Genomic DNA, 17,116 nt, shown 5'->3' on the forward strand with positions numbered 1-17,116 from the left:
TCCAATATTATTTTCAGTTGTAATCACTATTTTGCTTACCTTACGTGGCTGAAAATCGTATTTCACACAGTGCTGAAAACCTTTGCCTTTTGACTTCAACGATGTAACTATTAAGCAGTTGCCAACAAAATGAGCAGAGTACCCAACACCTTTGCTAGTACGGAAACTGCAGGGAGGAAAAACTGGTATTAGTGACAATACTATTTTCAAACCCTCTGGTAAAAAGGAACCTTGAGCACAACCTTCATTAAGTATTTACAAGCAGAACGACAACTAAACCTTTGAAGCAAGAAAAAACATTTTTCTCTCTTTGTAGATAGTTATTAGCAGATGTGATTAGCAAAAATAGTTCAAATACATCTACACGCATTAACACAGATTAGCAGCCAGAAATCTTTAACAAGCTACAGGCCAGAACAAACCAGCTCTGGTTTGGTGCAGGCAGGGTGGCTTCACTAGCATGTCAAGAGTGGGGGTTTTGCTTGTGCCTGCACCTGCACCAAGATTGGATAGCTGGGAATTGCATCTGCACTGCTACCACTTCTCCCAGGTCCCCCGGTTACAACACAAGCATAGCTTCTAGCCAGTGGAGAAGCAAGTCTTCACCGCTGCCACTTCTCTCACTGTCCCCCAACTCCCACCTGTGACATAGCCCCCTATCAGCTAGAAACTGTGCTTGCACTCCAGCCAAGGAGCAGGGGTCCAGGGAAGGTGACGCAGGTGCAGCTTCCAGCTGCCCAGCCCTAGCATGGGTGAGGAAATAAGTAAAGTATGCTGGCTCCACAGGCAAGAACCAATTAGATCCCTAATTCCTGCTGATTTCCAAAGGAGTCAGGCACAAAAGCATTTCTGAATATTCTGCCTATCCACATCTTTGGTAACTTAATACCTTTAAAATTCTGGATTTAAATGACCTTCCCAGTCTTACAGATAAATGGTAAGTCTACACTGAAGTTTCCAAATCCCTGTTCAATGGCATAACCATTATTACACAATATCATACATCTAGGTAAAAAAAAAATGGTCTTCTTAAATATGGATTAGGAACCTAATTTAACATAAACAAAAGTGACCTGACAAACTGTCCTTTGTAGTTTAGCTTGTATCTACACATCCCTTAACTGCCTACTCTGACTCCATATACTTTATTTGCTGCCTCATTCTTGCATATTGCAATCTTTATGAATTTACATACACAGAAACCTGATAACTCTCTGACTTTTCTTTTCATTATAGGTGACAGGGTGAACAAGCAGAACCTAAATCTTTCCTTTCCTCCTACTTCAGCTATATCTTCCAGTCTTTATCTCCATATAAGTTCTGATTTATCTCACCCCTTACATCATTCCAGACCCTCTACATCTCTTCTAGTCCCTTCCCTCCCCCTCTGCTTTCAGGAATACACCGAATCCCCCTGTCCTAAAAAGCCTTCTCTAACCATTGTATGCTATTACATCTATCAACCCTTTATATTTAATTCTTTTAGATGCAGGTTACTGTACAATGCTGCTGCCTAGACTTCATGCCCTGAATCTTAAAATTAATAACACAAAAATGACAGTGCTTTTTAATCACTTCCATCTACATTCTCATTTTTTCTCTCTACTCTTAAATGTCACGAATTCTTCCTCTTCGTCCAATATTTATCAGTGTCCCGATGGATTTTGTCCTTGGTCCTCCTCTCCCTCTACAGGCTATTAATAGAGGAACAATAGGTGCCAAGGCTCACACATGCAACTGTGACAACCACCAACCACAGACTGATCTCAGTGAAAAACTCTCCCTCTCTCATTCAGATTCTTTTCTGCCTTTCTTCTTGACCAGTGGCTCCACTCATTCTCCCATACATCCTTGATAACAAATAATTTCCCTCATAACTTATTATAAATTTAAGGTTTAGTCACCTTTACTGTGCACAGTTAAATGGGCCCAGGCTGACTCACACAACTAATAAAATCACTGCATTCAAGCAAACTGTAGAAGTGTGACTGATGGAGCATGCATCTAATGTTAAAATAGCTTCAGTTAACATTCAGTGGAGCTGTTCATCTGACTCAGTTATCTGCAGTATGAACCACAACTACTTGACAAATTATCATCTAATTTCCTCATAAACAACCTAAGCACCAGATTAAAAATAACTAAGTGGAAGATTTGGATGTAAATCTGCTAGAATATAGAAACACAAATAACTAACTTTGGGCCTAAAGGCAGTGAGGTCTTATCCTGCATTAACACTCAATGAAAAAGTAAGCCATCATGAGCTACCATATACATATAACGGGGTAAAAGTGTACACAGAGCAATGGACATATGCCCCCTTATCTCATGACAAGTTGCCCATATGTCAACACCTTTAGTCTGTTACCAAGATAATTTGGAACAAAAATTCTTAACATTTCTTAAGGAATCCAGTTTAAAATTAAATCAACTGATTTATTTTTAAATTTTCAGAAAACGTATTTCAGACTCAGTAAGAACTGAAGTTTATGGTTGATTTATTTTCCACAAATGGCAAATTTTCACCTTGATTAGAGATAGTAGCAGCATGTCCACATTTACAATTTAGTTGCTTTCATCCTAAGTCTAAGTGTATTGGGCACTAAGGGGCCTGATAGACATCAGGACGGGGGGGGGGGGGGGGAGTGCATTTAAGAGCACCCATTGGGGGTCTTAAATGTCTCTATACTAATTCTAGGAGCATGGGGAAGAAGCAGGAGCAACTTGCACTCCTGTTTGCAGGCAACAATTTTGACCTGGTTGTGCTAACTGAAACCTGGTGGCACCCTATTCATGACTGGGTGGTAGGTGTTGAAAGTTATAGGACGCACAGACAGGATAGAGTGGGGAAAAGAGGTGGGGGGAGGGTGTTGCTCTCTATGTTAAGGAGCAATATGCATCTTCTATAATCAAGATGGGATCAAAAGAGGGCCAAACTGAGGTACTGTGGGTTAGGATACAAGGGGGTAGAGAAGAAAGGGATTTGGTAGTGTGGGTCTACTATAGATCACCACACCAGGAGGATGAGCTTGACCTGGAATTCTCCAGGCAGCTCTCAGAAGTTGTATTGTCAAGAGATACAGTTGTCATGGGTGACTTAATCTACCCTGACATCTGCTGGGAGGATCAGTCACCCAGAACTAATCCCTCACACAGGTTCTTAACCTGCAACCAGGACCTCCACCTAATGCAGGAGGTATACGATCCCACTAGGGGAAACACCTTGCTGGACTGCGTACTGGCTGTGGGGGACGACCTGGTGGGGGATTTGCAGGTACAAGGCAACCTAGGGGATAGTGACCATCAAGTGATTCACTTCACTCTCTGGTGAAGGGTGGGAAAAGTAACCAGCAGGACTGAAGTGTTAGACTTCAGAAAGGCTGACTTCAGTGTGCTTAGGAGATTAGTTAGTGGGGCATTAAAGCTCAAGAGCATTGACAAAATGGGGTCCAGGAAGGGTGGTCATTCCTCAAGGAAGCGATCATTCAGGCACAGGAGGCGGCAATCCCACTCCATAGAAAAGGGGGCAAAGGGGTCAAGAAACCCTCCTGACTAAACTGGGAAATCCAGGAAAGCCTAAGGGCAAAAAATGAGCCTGCAGACTGTGGAATCAGGGGATAGCTACCAAGGAGGAGTATACCTCTTTGGCTTGCACTTGCAGGGAATCAGGAAAGCCAAAGCAGCATTAGAACTCAGGCTAGCAACAAAAAGTAAGGACAACAAGTCCTTTTTCAGGTATAAAGACAACAAAAAGCCCTCTTCAGGGAGCAAAAAGAAGGCACAGGGCAGCATAGGACCCCTACAGGATAAACAAGGACAGCTGGTAACAGATAGCAGGGACAAAGCAGAGCTCTTCAATGAGTTCTTTGCCTCTATATTCTTGAACTTGGATTTTGACAAATCTCCCAAATGCGTTACTGACAGAAGCAGGAGAAACAGCGGCCCACCAACTGTCAGCGCTGACCTAGTTAAAAAACGCTTGGAGGGACTGGATGCATTTAAATCAGCAGGACTGGATGAGCTCCATCCAAGGGTGCTGAAAGAATTAGCAAGTGTCATAAGAATGCCACTGGCACGTCTGTTTGAGCACTCATGGTACCCAGGTGAAGTCCCAGAGGGCTAGGAAAGGGCCAATGTGGTCCCTATTTTCAAGAAGGGGAGGTAGGAGGATCTGGGTAACTATAGGCTGGTTAGTCTCACCTCTATCCTTGGGAAAATCCTTGAAAAAATTATCAAGGATCACATCTGTAGGAATCCAGCAGGTAATATTATGCTGACGGGCAACCAGCATGGGTTCATAGCAGATCAACCCTGTCTGACTAACCTTGTTTCTTTCTATGACCAGGTCACTAAGAGCTTAGATGCAGGAGTCAAGGTAGATGTCATCTACTTGGACTTTAAGAAGGCCTTCAACACGATATCCTATCCAATTCTTATAAACAAATTGAAAAGCTGTGCCATAAATGACTACACAGTCATGTGGGTGGCAAATTGGCTTAAGGGTCGTACCCAGAGAGTGGTGGTGGATGGGTCGGTATCGACCTTGAAAGTTGTGGGCAGCGGGGTCCCCCAAGGCTCAGTCCTTGGGTTGGTACTGTTCAACATCTTCATCAGCGACCTGGATGAGGGTGTGGAAAGCACTCTGTCCACATTCGCAGATGGCACAAAACTATGGGGCAAAACAAACACTGATGGGAAGAAACTGAATCCAGGCAGACTTGGACAGGTTAGAAAAGTGAGCAGGGAACAAGAGGATGCAATTCAACAAGGACAAGTGCAAGGTGCTGCACCTAGGGAGAGGGAATCACCAGCACACCTATAGGCTGCGGGATGACCTTCTCAGCAGCACAGTGGCAGAAAGAGATCTCGGAGTCATTGTTGACTCCAAGATGAACATGAGTTGTCAATTTGATGAAGTAATTAGCAGAGCTAACTACACTTTGTCATGCATTAGTAGGTGTATCATGAACAAGTCCAGGGAAGTGATGCTCCCATTCTATGTGGCACTGGTCAGACCGCAGCTAGAGTACTTAGTCTAATTCTAGGTGCCACAATTCAAAAAGGATGTGGACAACCTTCAGAGGGTCTAGAGGAGGGCCACTCATATATTTAGAGGCCTGCAGGGAAGGTCTTATAAGGAAAGGCTAAGGGACCTGGACCTTTTTAGCCTCTGCAAGAGAAGGCTGAGGAGGGATCTTGTGACAGTATACAAATTCATCGGGGCGGGGGGGCCCACGGGCAGCAGGGAATAGGAGATGCTCTGTTTACCAGAGCACCCCTTGGAATAACCAGAAACAATGACCACAAGCTGATGCAGACTAGGATTTAGGTTGGACATCAAAAAGAACTTCACGGTTAGGGTCGCCAGAATCTGGAACAGGCTTCCAAGGGAGGTGGCACTACCCCCTACCTTGGGGGTCTTCAAGAGGAGACTAGACAAACACCTGGCTGGGGTCACATGATCCCAACACCTTTTCCTTTCAATAATCCTTTGAGGTCCTTTCCGACTCTAGCATCTATGAATCCTTAGGTAGGCCCTACTTTTATAGAATTCTTCATTTAAAAGACTTTAGTTTACATATACTCTTCCTTGTACACCCTTGGAATTCTCTCATCTACAGCACAAGCTGTATTGACCCTTCCTGGCTTCTAATCTTCTACAGTATCCCATTCAACTCCTCCATCCCCCAGATTAATATTCTGCAAAAAAATCTCCTGCACACAGATCACTTCTAGTTGTGCTCTACATCTCTCTGACTAGGGACAGACATTATACATAAACAAGTTTAAGTGATCAGAAACTGGTTTAAATCTGTAGCAGAAGAGAAGGAGACAAAGAGCTTAGAGTAGTAGAAAAACAGGTTTAGAGATTACTTAGTGATACTTGATTCTTTCAAGTTGGTAGGGGCAAATGGGATGTACACTAGGCTACTGAAGAAATTGGCTGAGGTAATTTCAGAACCATTGGCCATCATTTTTGAGAACTCATGGATGTTGGACGAGGGGTTTGTCCTGGGTCTGGTATTGTTCAGCATCTTCATTAATGATTTGGGTGATGGCACTGAGTGAATGCGCTGCAAACCTGCAGATGACAGCAAGTTGCACTGAGTTGAGTTGAAGACACTCTGCAGGGTAGGGCTCGGATCCAGAATGACCTGAATAGGCTAATGTTGTCTGCAATCACCCAGATGACATTCAACAAGGACAAGTATAAAGACCTGGACTGGGGATACAATAATTCCATACATAAATACAGACTGGGGAATGACTGGTGAATGCACAGTGCTGCAGAGAATGTTCCTGGGGTTATAGCAGACCACAAACTGAATATGAGCTAACAGTGTGTTCTTGTTGCAAAAAAATGTCAATAACATACTGGGCTGTATTAACAGGAGTGTCACTTGAAATGGAGTACTGTGTCCAGCTCTGGGACCCACACTTCAAGAGGAATGTGGAAAGTTTGAGAGAGTCCAGCACAGAGCAATAAAAATGACTGGGGTCCTGGGAAGCAAGACATATGGAAAAGGGCTCACAGAACTAGGGTTATTTCATCTAGAGATTTAGGGGGGATTTGATAACAGTCTTTAGATACCTGAAAGGTGATCATAGAGCAGATGGAGATGTGCATTTCTTTGTGACCATAAAGTGTGGAACTAGGATCAATAGAATCAAGCTGCAGCAGAAGAAATTTAGGTGGGAGATTATGGGGTTATGGGGTGGCCAAGCATTAGGACAGGCTGCCTACCTTCAGACTCATGCCAAATGCCACTTCCTATCAAATAAGCCATAATATGCACTTGGTGATAGAGATGACTGGATGCATTTCTAGACACCTAAGCCTTTCATGCCTTTTCTGCAGAAACTAGCTATGCTAGCCTGATGGGCCATCTAGACTTTGACAGACCTTCATCTTTTTTGCCAAGCAGAAGGGGAATTCCAACACACTCCAGCACCCCAGGGAACCTGGATGCTCTTGTGACATACATATTTATAATGATGGCAACAAATTTGGAAGAGTCTTCAAGGCTGTCTATGTACCAGGCAAATGTTCTCAACAAAATGTCTTTTCAAGCTTACTTTTTATTAGCCTTTTACTGTAACCTCTGCCTTGATTCCAGGTAAAATCCCCAAATCTGAATATTTTAAAGTTTGTTTTCCCCAAAGTCTAGAGAGTTAAGAAGGCAGACGATAAGTACAAGTCTAATTTGAGTTGTGATGAAAAGTTTTTAGGAAAGGCAACTTTCATGTTTATTTTGCTGGAAGATGTCAAAAACCTACCAATTTTACACACCATTTGAGATTCAATACAATTACTATGCATGAGTGCTATTGCTTTTGTAGTATCAACTGAATCTTAGGAAAAACCATACACACCAAATTCCAAGTCACAGAAGATAGATTCACATGTGCCTTTCTGTCACGTTTAAGTACCTTTTCTCTCTCTCTTCTTTAATGTCTCCCAACTATTTAAGATATCACAGCAATGGCCACTATATAAACATAAGTTATTTTCGATTCAGACAAGTACAAATTATTGTAAAGACAGAAAGTCTCTTGAAGGATTTCAATTTAAGTCGTTTTGCAAACTTAGACATACTTTATTATGAAAATATTCAACAGCAGCTTTTACAAAAAGAATTAGTAAACCGGCTCATACAAATACAATGAAGTTCCCCTCTCCCCTCCAAAGTTGCTTTCTTTTAAAAATATGTTTGAAAGAGTACAAATCCAAAGAAGAAAAATCCTCATTCATGAATGGGAAAACATAGTTAATACAACCTTTTCATTATAAAACCCGGTTATCAGATGTTTCAGGAAATAAAAATTAGTTGTAGCTGAAACTTAAGTTCAAAAGGTAAAATTTACAAGATTTGAAATCAATTTCTAACGTTACTAAAACTGAAGCTACTGTTTCCAAGTATCATATATTCTTATCATACTAAATTTTGAAGATTATTACTCCTTTAATTTGGATTAATTTTTAAGTTTTGCATTGTTAAAAAGCTAAGTTTTTATAAGTGGCATAATACAATATTGTTCTTGTTAAAGGTTTTATTTTTTAACACGGTTTGGCCCAGGACCATTAGGAAATGAGATCCAAAGAGATGTAGGCAAATAACACTAAGTTAAATTCAGTGTCACAGTGCATGATATTCTATCTTTATCTTATCACATAATGTTCCAATATCTTAAATATTAGTTTAAAAATATAGATGTGGAATGCTTTAAAATGTTATGGACCTCATTCTACATTCAGGAATATCCAGTTAAATTGAGGTGTGCAGACACATGGGAAGCAAAAGTGAGATGCCTATTTGCTAGAGGAATAATGGCATGATTGTTTCAAGCCTTAATTTATTTTCTTTGAACAACATTCAAGTTCAGGGTTTCATTCTAAACCTCTTTTCACTGTCAAGCTTGTTTAATAAGCACTCTTAACTCTACAAGCTAACAAATGAAAATTGCACCCTCTGATGGCAAAACTGCATTACAAAAGACATTAAAAATACAACAATCCATTATATTTTCATAGGCTAGATACAGACATTCAAAAAGCACAAGGGAGGGACCAACCTAAGCAGATTCCTCTAAGCTGCATAGATTGGATCAGGAGTGAACAAAACACACACTCACTCTTGGGTGGGAGAGAGCATGCAAATGCCTACACTGGTTGGGTGCATCCAGACAAGTGCGCACGTGCCTCTTGCCCTGCCTCAAACCCCTTTGAGGCGGGGCAAGAGGCACATGCGGGAACAAAAAAAATGTTCCTCGCATTGCAAACTTGCAGCGCAGGTAGAAGATTAGATCCAGGGGTCTAAAAAACTGCTCCGCAGAAGAGCAGAGCAAGGCACGGTCCCAGACCATGCCCGGAGTCAGCAGGGAGTCAGTCCTCCAAAAGAGATGCTCTGGTTTCAGCCAGAGCATCTCTTTGGTGCTCTTGCTGCCCCCAGCCCCCAGCACTGTCCAAGGTAATTTGGGGGGGGGGGGGGGTTCGGGGAGTGGCAGGGGGGATGTCCCTGGGGCTGCGGAGGGCTGAGGACCTGGCTCAGATCGGTGTGACTCGCTAATCCAGCTTTGCACTGGAGCAGGTGGCACGGCTCCGGGAGGAGTGAACAGGAGCTTTGCCTCCCGGAGCCATATGACCCACTCCAGTGCAAAGCCGGACTAGAGTGCCACATGGGGCTGGGCCAGGTTCTGGCCCTGCAGGCACAGTGGGGCAGAGGCGGGATGCAGCGCATGGCTGGCCCTGAGGCCCATCTGCCGCCCAGCCGGGCCAGGCCCATGGTGACAGGACTGGCATGGCACATGGGGACTGAGTGCTGGGCCCAGCCGGGTCCTGGGGCGCCTGCCTGAGCTGGGCCCATGGCAGCAAGACCCAGCAAGGCATGCAGGGCCCAGCTGGGTCCTGCTGCCCTTGGGGCCGCTCTGCCCAGCCAAGCCATTCCTACAGTGGCACGGCCTGGCACAGCACACGGGGACCGCGTGGACCCCAGCCAGGTCCTGCCAGCACTGGGGCTGCTTGTGCTGCCCGGCCAGGCCAGGCAGTGCAAACAGTCCAGGGCCAGCAGGACCCAGCTGGACTCAATGTGGTCTCTGCACAACATGCCACGCCACACCAGGCCAAGCAGCATGAGCACCCCAGGGTCGGCAGGACCAGGCTAGGCTCTGTGCGGTCCCTGTGTGCTGTGCCAGGTCCTGCCACTATACGAATGGCCTGGCCAGGTGGCAGGACCTGATATGCAGTCCCCATGTGCTGTGCTGGGTTTTGCTGCAATGGGCCCTACTGCTGCGGTGAAAGGTCAATTATGGGCCCTGGGCGGGGGGGGGGGGGAGGGGGGAGGTGTACATGGACTGCAGCCCTCCATGGTGCTTGGGACCTTGGGCAGGGGGGCTGGGGACCTCTGGGAGGGCTGGGGACCTGTGAGGGATAGGGGCTGTGGCCCTCCAGGGGGGAGCTGGGACCCTGGGCAGGGAGGCTGCAGCCCTCCAGGGTGCTTAGGACCCTGGGCGGGGGGAGGGGGGGGGGCGCAGCCTCCAGTAGGGAGCTGGGGCCCTGTTGGGAGGGGCATTCCATGTGCTGTGTGGGGAGGCTGCACCCTGTGGGGGCCAGGGGACCCATCCCTCCTGAGCAGCCCCCCCACAAGGTCCCCCACACCCACAGTCCCCCCAGCAATTGCCCCACACCTACCTACATACCAACCCACATCCCTCCACACACACCCAACCCACCCGCCTTCCCCCACAGTCCTTCCTGCCCCCTTCCTGCAAACACTACATCCCCCCCCATCACACACCCATCATATGTGAAGAAAATCAAAAGCACACATCAATACATATGAGTATTTAGAATTTATTTTTTTCATGATGATAGAGACACTGGTAGGCTCCCAAATTGCTTTAACATTGTACATATACCAATAAAGCATTAGCCAACTGATCGTTGTCTCTCTCGGGGGGGGGGGGGGGGGTAAAAGTGTAGAGTGGTCTTTTGTTTTAATTGTGGAAAAACATGGATTTTGGGGTATTTTTTAAAACGGACTTGGGATGTTGCTGCAGCAGTCCAGCTGGCACAAGGGGTAGTGTCCCCAGGTATCAATTGGCCGGGCTCCAGAAGCTCCTGAGAGTGAGTAGCCCTGAGCTGCTTGCCAGGGCAGATTTTGTATGGATGGGGCCAGGACAGGGCAGCTTTTTATACTGCTGGGGACAGCACAGGTGCTGGCCCCGGGCTCCAGCTCCCCCTGGCTGCAGATCTGGGAGGAGCCAGGCAGGGTTATTTTGCCCCAAGTGGCACAATTTGCTCCACAACAAAGTGCATGTCTGAGCATGTGCGCTGAAGCAAAAACCCCAGCTCAAATTTGCACCGCTTCTATTTGAGCTGCTGCAAGCACACGTGCTTGCATGTGTGGACACGCCAGTTGAGGGCAAAAAGCAGAGGCGCTCTTGCAAGCCTCCCAGTATGGCCTCTGTCTCCAGCCCCCCTTCCCCAACAGTGGTGGCTGTCAGCAGCAGTGGGGGGGGGAGGTGCCCCACACAAGCTGTGATTGGTTCTGGGGGGATCAGGGCCCAGTGGTGAGGCTGTCAGCAATCTCAACTGACAGGCCTGAGCAGTTGTCAGCCCTGACTCCTGGGTGCCTGTCAGCAGAGCCATAAAGCAGTAGGGATGGGTGGGAAAACAGAGGTCCCCCCAGCTCAGGTCTAGAGGCTGGGGCAGAGCCCCTGGACAGAGGCCTCTCCTTCCTCATCCCTCCACCGCATGCCGTGTGCAGCTCAGCTGACAGGCAGCCAGGACGGAGAGCCACCTGGGGGCCCCCCTCACTGGGGGGCTAGGAGAGCAGAAGTCCCAACCCCATGGCCAGACCAGAACAAGCACAACTTGGGAGGGGGGAGGGTAGCTCTACTCCTCCCTGCCCCTCTAGCACTGCCTGGCTCTACTGACATGGGATTGGGAACAAGGTCTGAGCTGTGTGTGGCCGTCAGCTGAGCTGGGCAGCACAGGGACCACGGGAGATAGTGCAAGCCTCTACCCAACAACCAAGGCTTGCTCCCCCCCCCCGACATAAGTAAGCACAGCTAGGGGTGCGGGGGCTGTGCAGCAGGAGGCCTCTGTTCCCTCACCCCTCCCGCTAGTGCGGGCACTGGCAGACGCAGGCAGGACTGAGGAGCAGAAGCTTTGTTGACTCAGCTCTGACAGCCAGGGGACAAGACTGGCTGCATGCTCAGCCAAAGCAGCCCAGCTGAGTTCCCCACTTTTTGTGAGGGGCAGGACACAAATGCCCCTGGGATGCCAGTGGACTTAACATGAATCAACAGGGGATCAGGTGCAGTTCAACAGACTGGTCTAATCTAAACTGATTAAATCTGATGCTACATTCATCCAGGTTTCTTTCAGATATGGTTTCGCCATTTTTAAGCCAGTCTACATGCCCTGAATTTCTATTCTGTTACAGGTTTAGACCAATTTCCAGTCACTTATACCAGTTTATGTATAATGTCTGTATCTGGCCATAGAGTGAGTTAGTAATTTCTAACTATAAAAAGCTGCTACCACCAGGAACAGGGCTGAGGCAAGAAGCAGCAGCAGCTGGAACAAGCTGCCACCACCTGGCCTGCTAGAAAGGCAGTCCACCTGTGCCCTCCCCCATAACCTCAGTCCCCCCACCCCACCTTCCTACTTGCAATTACAAGCAAGTGTCCAGAAGTACACTTCCTCCCATTAATTATGGAAATTTTCTTCTCCATCATATTGATGTTGTGTACAGTAAATTATTCTCTACTACAGGATCTGAAATATCCTGCCCAGAACCCTTCAGAATTGTGGGAAGGCTGATAAAGCTAAAGTGTTTCCATTCTCCAACAGCTTCCCACTATGAAGATTTTTCAATCTATTTTAAAACTAGCTATGGGTCAAATTAGTCGCAGTGTAACTGGCATTGTAGATACTTTCTTAAAGTTGATGCTGGAGAAGAATATGTTTCAAGTTGGATTGCTCAGAGGGTTGGATCTATGCCTACTGCAACTAGTAAAAGCCCAAAGGGAGGCACTGGGCTCACTGCTAACAGATTGTTAATGTTTCTTTTTTAATCTGCCAACCCTTATTAAACAGGCCATTAAACCCTACTCAAGATACCTCCAGCCTTGTAGCCATGATTTAACAGGCATCTCAATACTGAAAAAATTGTCAACTGTTATCCAGTTTCAAGCCTTCTGTTTTCAGGTTTGGCAGGGAAGAAGATGAGGAGTCCATAAACTTCAATGCTGTTATAGAATCAGAGAAAATCAGGGTTGGAAGGAATCTCAGGAGATCATCTAATCCAACCCCCTGCTCAAAGCACAACTACCCCCAGTTAGATCATCCCAGCCAAGGCTTTTTCTCTCAGGGTCTTAAAAACCTGTGAGGATAGAGATTCCACAACCTCTCTGGACAGCATGTAACAATGCTTTACTACCTTTCTTATGAAAATGTTTTTCCTAATATCTAACCCTAAGCTTCTCTTACAGCAACATGAAATCATTTCTCCTTGTTATGTCATCTGCTATCAATGAGAACAGTCTAGCTCCATCCTCTTTCAAACCCCACTACAGGTAGTTGAAGGCTGCAGTTAAATCCCTTTTCAATCTTCTCTTCGCCACACTCAATAAGACCAGTTCCTCAGCCTCTCCTCATACATCACGCGCTCCAGCCCTATAACCATTTTCACAATCCTCCACTGAAGTCTCTCCAATTTGTCCACATTCTTTCTGTAGTGGGGGACCCAAAACTAGACACAGTACTCCACATGTGGCCTCACCAGTGCAGAAAAGGGAATCATCAATTCCCTTGATCTAGTGGCAATGCTCCTACTAACGCTGCCCAGTATGCCATTAACCTTCTCGGCAACAAGGGCACACTGTTGGCTCATATTCAGCTTACTGTCCACTGTAACCCCCAGGTCTTTATCTGTATCTGTACCCTTCTGAACTTTTATCCTCCATCTTGCTCTTTAGACTTCTACCCTTGTGTTCATCTCTCAAAGCCCAATAGCAGCACCAGTTTTAAGAGCAGGACCCTGTGTCCAGTTTCCTTTACCTGGATCATAGAAAATTAGGGCTGGAAAAGTCCTCATGAATTCATTTAAAGCAAGAGCGGTCAAAATACAACTGGCAAGCTGAATCCAACCCGCCATGGGATTTTATCCATCCTGCAGAAGATTCCTTGGCCCTGCCCATCCCAGGCATGCAGAGAAGCACAGGCCACAGCACATGTGGCTGGTCCTGCCACCCCCAGGCATGCAGTAGAGCAGGGGCAGCACAGTGGTCAGACTCTCTGCTGAGCTGCCACTGCCAGTCTGTCCTGCACCCACTATTGGTGGTACCTGACATAGGGTGGGAAGGCAGACAGGCTCTCCATGGAAACTGACCTGAGATTCCATTGGGTAGGGCGTCCTCAGCCAGGAAGACGGGATGAAGCTGGGGTAGGTGGGTGGGGAGAGGCAACCGGGAGCAGGATGGCTGGGCCAGGGCTAGAATCGTGGGGCAGTGACAATGCAGGGCTGCGATCCACTCAGGGATGTGTAGAGGGCCCAAGCCCCATGATTCTGGCTTTAGCCCTGGCCCCAGCCCTGCCCACATATCTTGCTCCCAGATGCTGTTCACCACCTGCCCACAGCCCCATCCCATCTGTCTGCCCACCTACCTACTCTGACCAGAGCCCCCAACTATGGAGAACCAATTGCCCCCACCATGTGGCAGGTCAGCATGCTCCCCACACTGCCCTAGCCCCCCTCCCCTCAACCTACCATGCCAGCACTCTTCCCCCTATGCCAGGTCAGCAACCCACACAGCCTGCCACAGCTCACTGAAACTCCTTAAGTGGTCCTCCAGCCCAAATAATTACGCATCCCTGATCTGAACCCCATGGTCCTAATCCATGCGGGCACTAATGATGTGGACAGGAGCAGCCCTGATTGCCTGATGAAGGACTACCAAGCTCTGGGGAGCAAGCTGAAGGAAACAGGGGCACAGGTGGTCTTCTCATCTGTCCTTCCAGTGAGCGGAAGACACCATGAGACCTGCATCAGGGAGGTCAACTTGTGGCTTCAGAAATGGTGTCTCAAGGCGGGCTTCGGCTTTTTGGAGAATGACCCATACTTCAGGACAAGAGACATGCTTAGGTGGGATGGGCTTCACCTCTCCCCTAAAGGTAAGCATGTGTTCTCTTTCAGGTTGACTGATCTCCTCTGGCGAGCTTTAAACTAGGCTTGTTGGGGGAAGGGGAAGATGAGGACAGAGGGAGCCACGGAACACCGAACCAAGAGCCACCCACAAAAACAGCCCAGCCAAGACAGGCAACAAGCACAAGAAATACCCAGGTAAGAGAGACAGGGACCCAGATAGTTCAGGGATTAGGGGGGCAGAGCATACACCTCCAAGAGGCCTTAAATGCTTCTACACTAATGCTCATAGTATGGGAAACAAGCAGGAGGAACTTGCCCTCCTGCTAGCTAACACAAACCCAGACATAGTGGGGCTCACTGAAACTTGGTGGGATCCAATGCATGACTGGGCAGTGAACATCAAGGGCTATAGACTGTACAGGAGGGATAGAACAGGGAGGAAGAGTGGGGGAGTGGCACTCTATGTCAAAGAGCAATACACATCCTCAAAAAACAGCACTGGGTCAGAGGAGGGGCAGACTGAAGTGCTCCGGGTCTGAATACAAGGGGGTCGGGGGGAAAAGGGACTTAACGGTAGGAGTTTACTACAGGCCACCTAACCAGGGGGAAAAGCTGGACTGGGAATTCTCAGGTCAGCTCACAGAGGCAGTTAGGTCAAGGGACGTGGTCATCATGGATGACCTAAACTATCCGGACATCTGCTGGGAAGAGCAGTCTGCCAGGTCTAACCGCTCACATACGTTTCTAGCTGAGTTACAGCACCTCCATCTAACCCAGGAGGTGCACAGCCCCATCAGGGCAAATGCCTTGTTGAACCTGGTCCTGGCCACGGGTGATGATCTGGTGAGCGGACTGCGGATTCTCGACCACCTGGGCAATAGCGATCATCGCCTACTGGAGTTCACCATCCAGCAGGGTGTGAAAGGCCTGCAGCACGACAACAGCCCTAGACTTCAGGAGGGCAGATTTCAATGAGATAAGGAGACTAGTTGGGGAGGCACTCAGGTCCCAGAGGGGAAGGGAGTTGGGAGTCCAGGAAGAGTGGTCATTCCTTAAGGAGATGGTCCTCCAAGCCCAAAGGGTGACAATCCCAACACGGATTAAAGGGGGCAAGAGTGCTCAAAAGCCCCCATGGCTCACCAAAAGCATCCAGGAACGTCTCAAAGCTAAAAAGGAGGCGTACACCCAATGGAAGGGAGGGGCCATCACCAAGGAGGATTATACCTCTATTGATCAAGACTGTAGGGGGGCTGTTAGGAAGGCTAAGGCGGAGATGGAACTGGGACTAGCAACCCGGATCAAGGATAACAAGAAGTCCTTTTTTAAATACATAGGGGGTAAAAAGAAGGTACCGGGTAACGTAGGGCCTCTGCTGGATATGCTACGAAATCTAGTGTTCACACCAGATGACAAAGCTAACCTCTTTAACAATTTCTCTGCCATCTTTTTGAGCAGGGACCAGGGCATCCCCCCACAGCGGGATCCCCAACGGACCCAGGGGAGGCGCTAGTCAGGGAACTTCTGGTGGGACTAGACATGTACAAATCAGCAGGTCCTGATGATCTCCACCCTAGAATGCTGAGGGAATTAGCAGAGGTCACTGCAGGACCCCTGGTACAGCTTTATGAGCACTCATGGTGCTCTGGCAAGGTGCCAGAGGACTGGAAAAAGGCCAATGTGGTTCCCATTTTCAAAAAAAGGAGGAAGGAGGACCCAGGAAACTACAGGCCCATTAGTCTTACCTCGGTCCTGGGGAAGCTCTTTGAGAAAATTATCCAGGAGCACATCTGCATGGGACCAGCAGGGGAGATTATGCTTAGGGGCAACCAACATGGGTTCATTTGAGGCAAGTCATGTCAGATCAAACTGGTGGCCTTCTACAACCAGGTCACAAAATCCTTGGACGCAGGTGTCACGGTGCACATAGTCTTTCTGGACTTTAGGAAGGCCTTCGACACCATCTCTCATCCCATTCTCATTAAAAAATTAGGCAACTGTGGCGTCGATGCCTACACAGTCAGATGGGTCGCAAATTGACTGGAGGACCACACCCAGAGAGTGGTGGTGGATGGCGCGATGTGGGCAGTGGGGTCCCCCAGAGCTCAGTCCTGGGGCCCGCACTGTTCAATATCTTCATCAGGGACTTGCATGAGGGGGTGAAAAGCACCTTGTTCAAAGTCGTGGATGACACTAAGATGTGGGGAGAAGTGGGCACGCTGGAGGAGAGGGACAGGTAGTGACTAGATCTAGACAGGTTACAGGGGTGGGTGGATGAGAACAGGAAGGGGTTCAATACTGACAAGTGCAAGGTACTGCACCTAGGGAGGAAGAACCAGCAGCATACCTACAGGCTGGGGAACTCCCTTCTAGTCAGCACAGAGGCAAAAAATATTCAGATCTCATATTTGAGACTTGAAGATATAAAGGTATTAGAACTGAAAACATTCTTAAGAATAACAGCA

The 17,116-nt window shown here is 47.6% G+C and overlaps 1 protein-coding gene across 9 annotated transcripts in view; it reads right to left on the reverse strand.

Annotated features, from left to right (window-relative positions):
- The window catches only part of NBEA (neurobeachin), an 882,854-nt gene that overhangs the window by 707,361 nt on the left and 158,377 nt on the right, over positions 1 to 17,116 (reverse strand). For all 9 annotated transcript variants that reach the window (XM_019498256.2, XM_059716302.1, XM_059716129.1 and 6 more), the window contains exon 6: positions 40 to 166. In XM_019498256.2, the coding sequence (XP_019353801.2) occupies positions 40 to 166 (127 nt within the window). The remainder of the gene's footprint in view (positions 1 to 39; positions 167 to 17,116) is intronic.

The sequence above is a fragment of the Alligator mississippiensis genome, chromosome 1 (assembly GCF_030867095.1).
Source record: "Alligator mississippiensis isolate rAllMis1 chromosome 1, rAllMis1, whole genome shotgun sequence".
Classification (NCBI taxonomy): domain Eukaryota; kingdom Metazoa; phylum Chordata; order Crocodylia; family Alligatoridae; genus Alligator; species Alligator mississippiensis.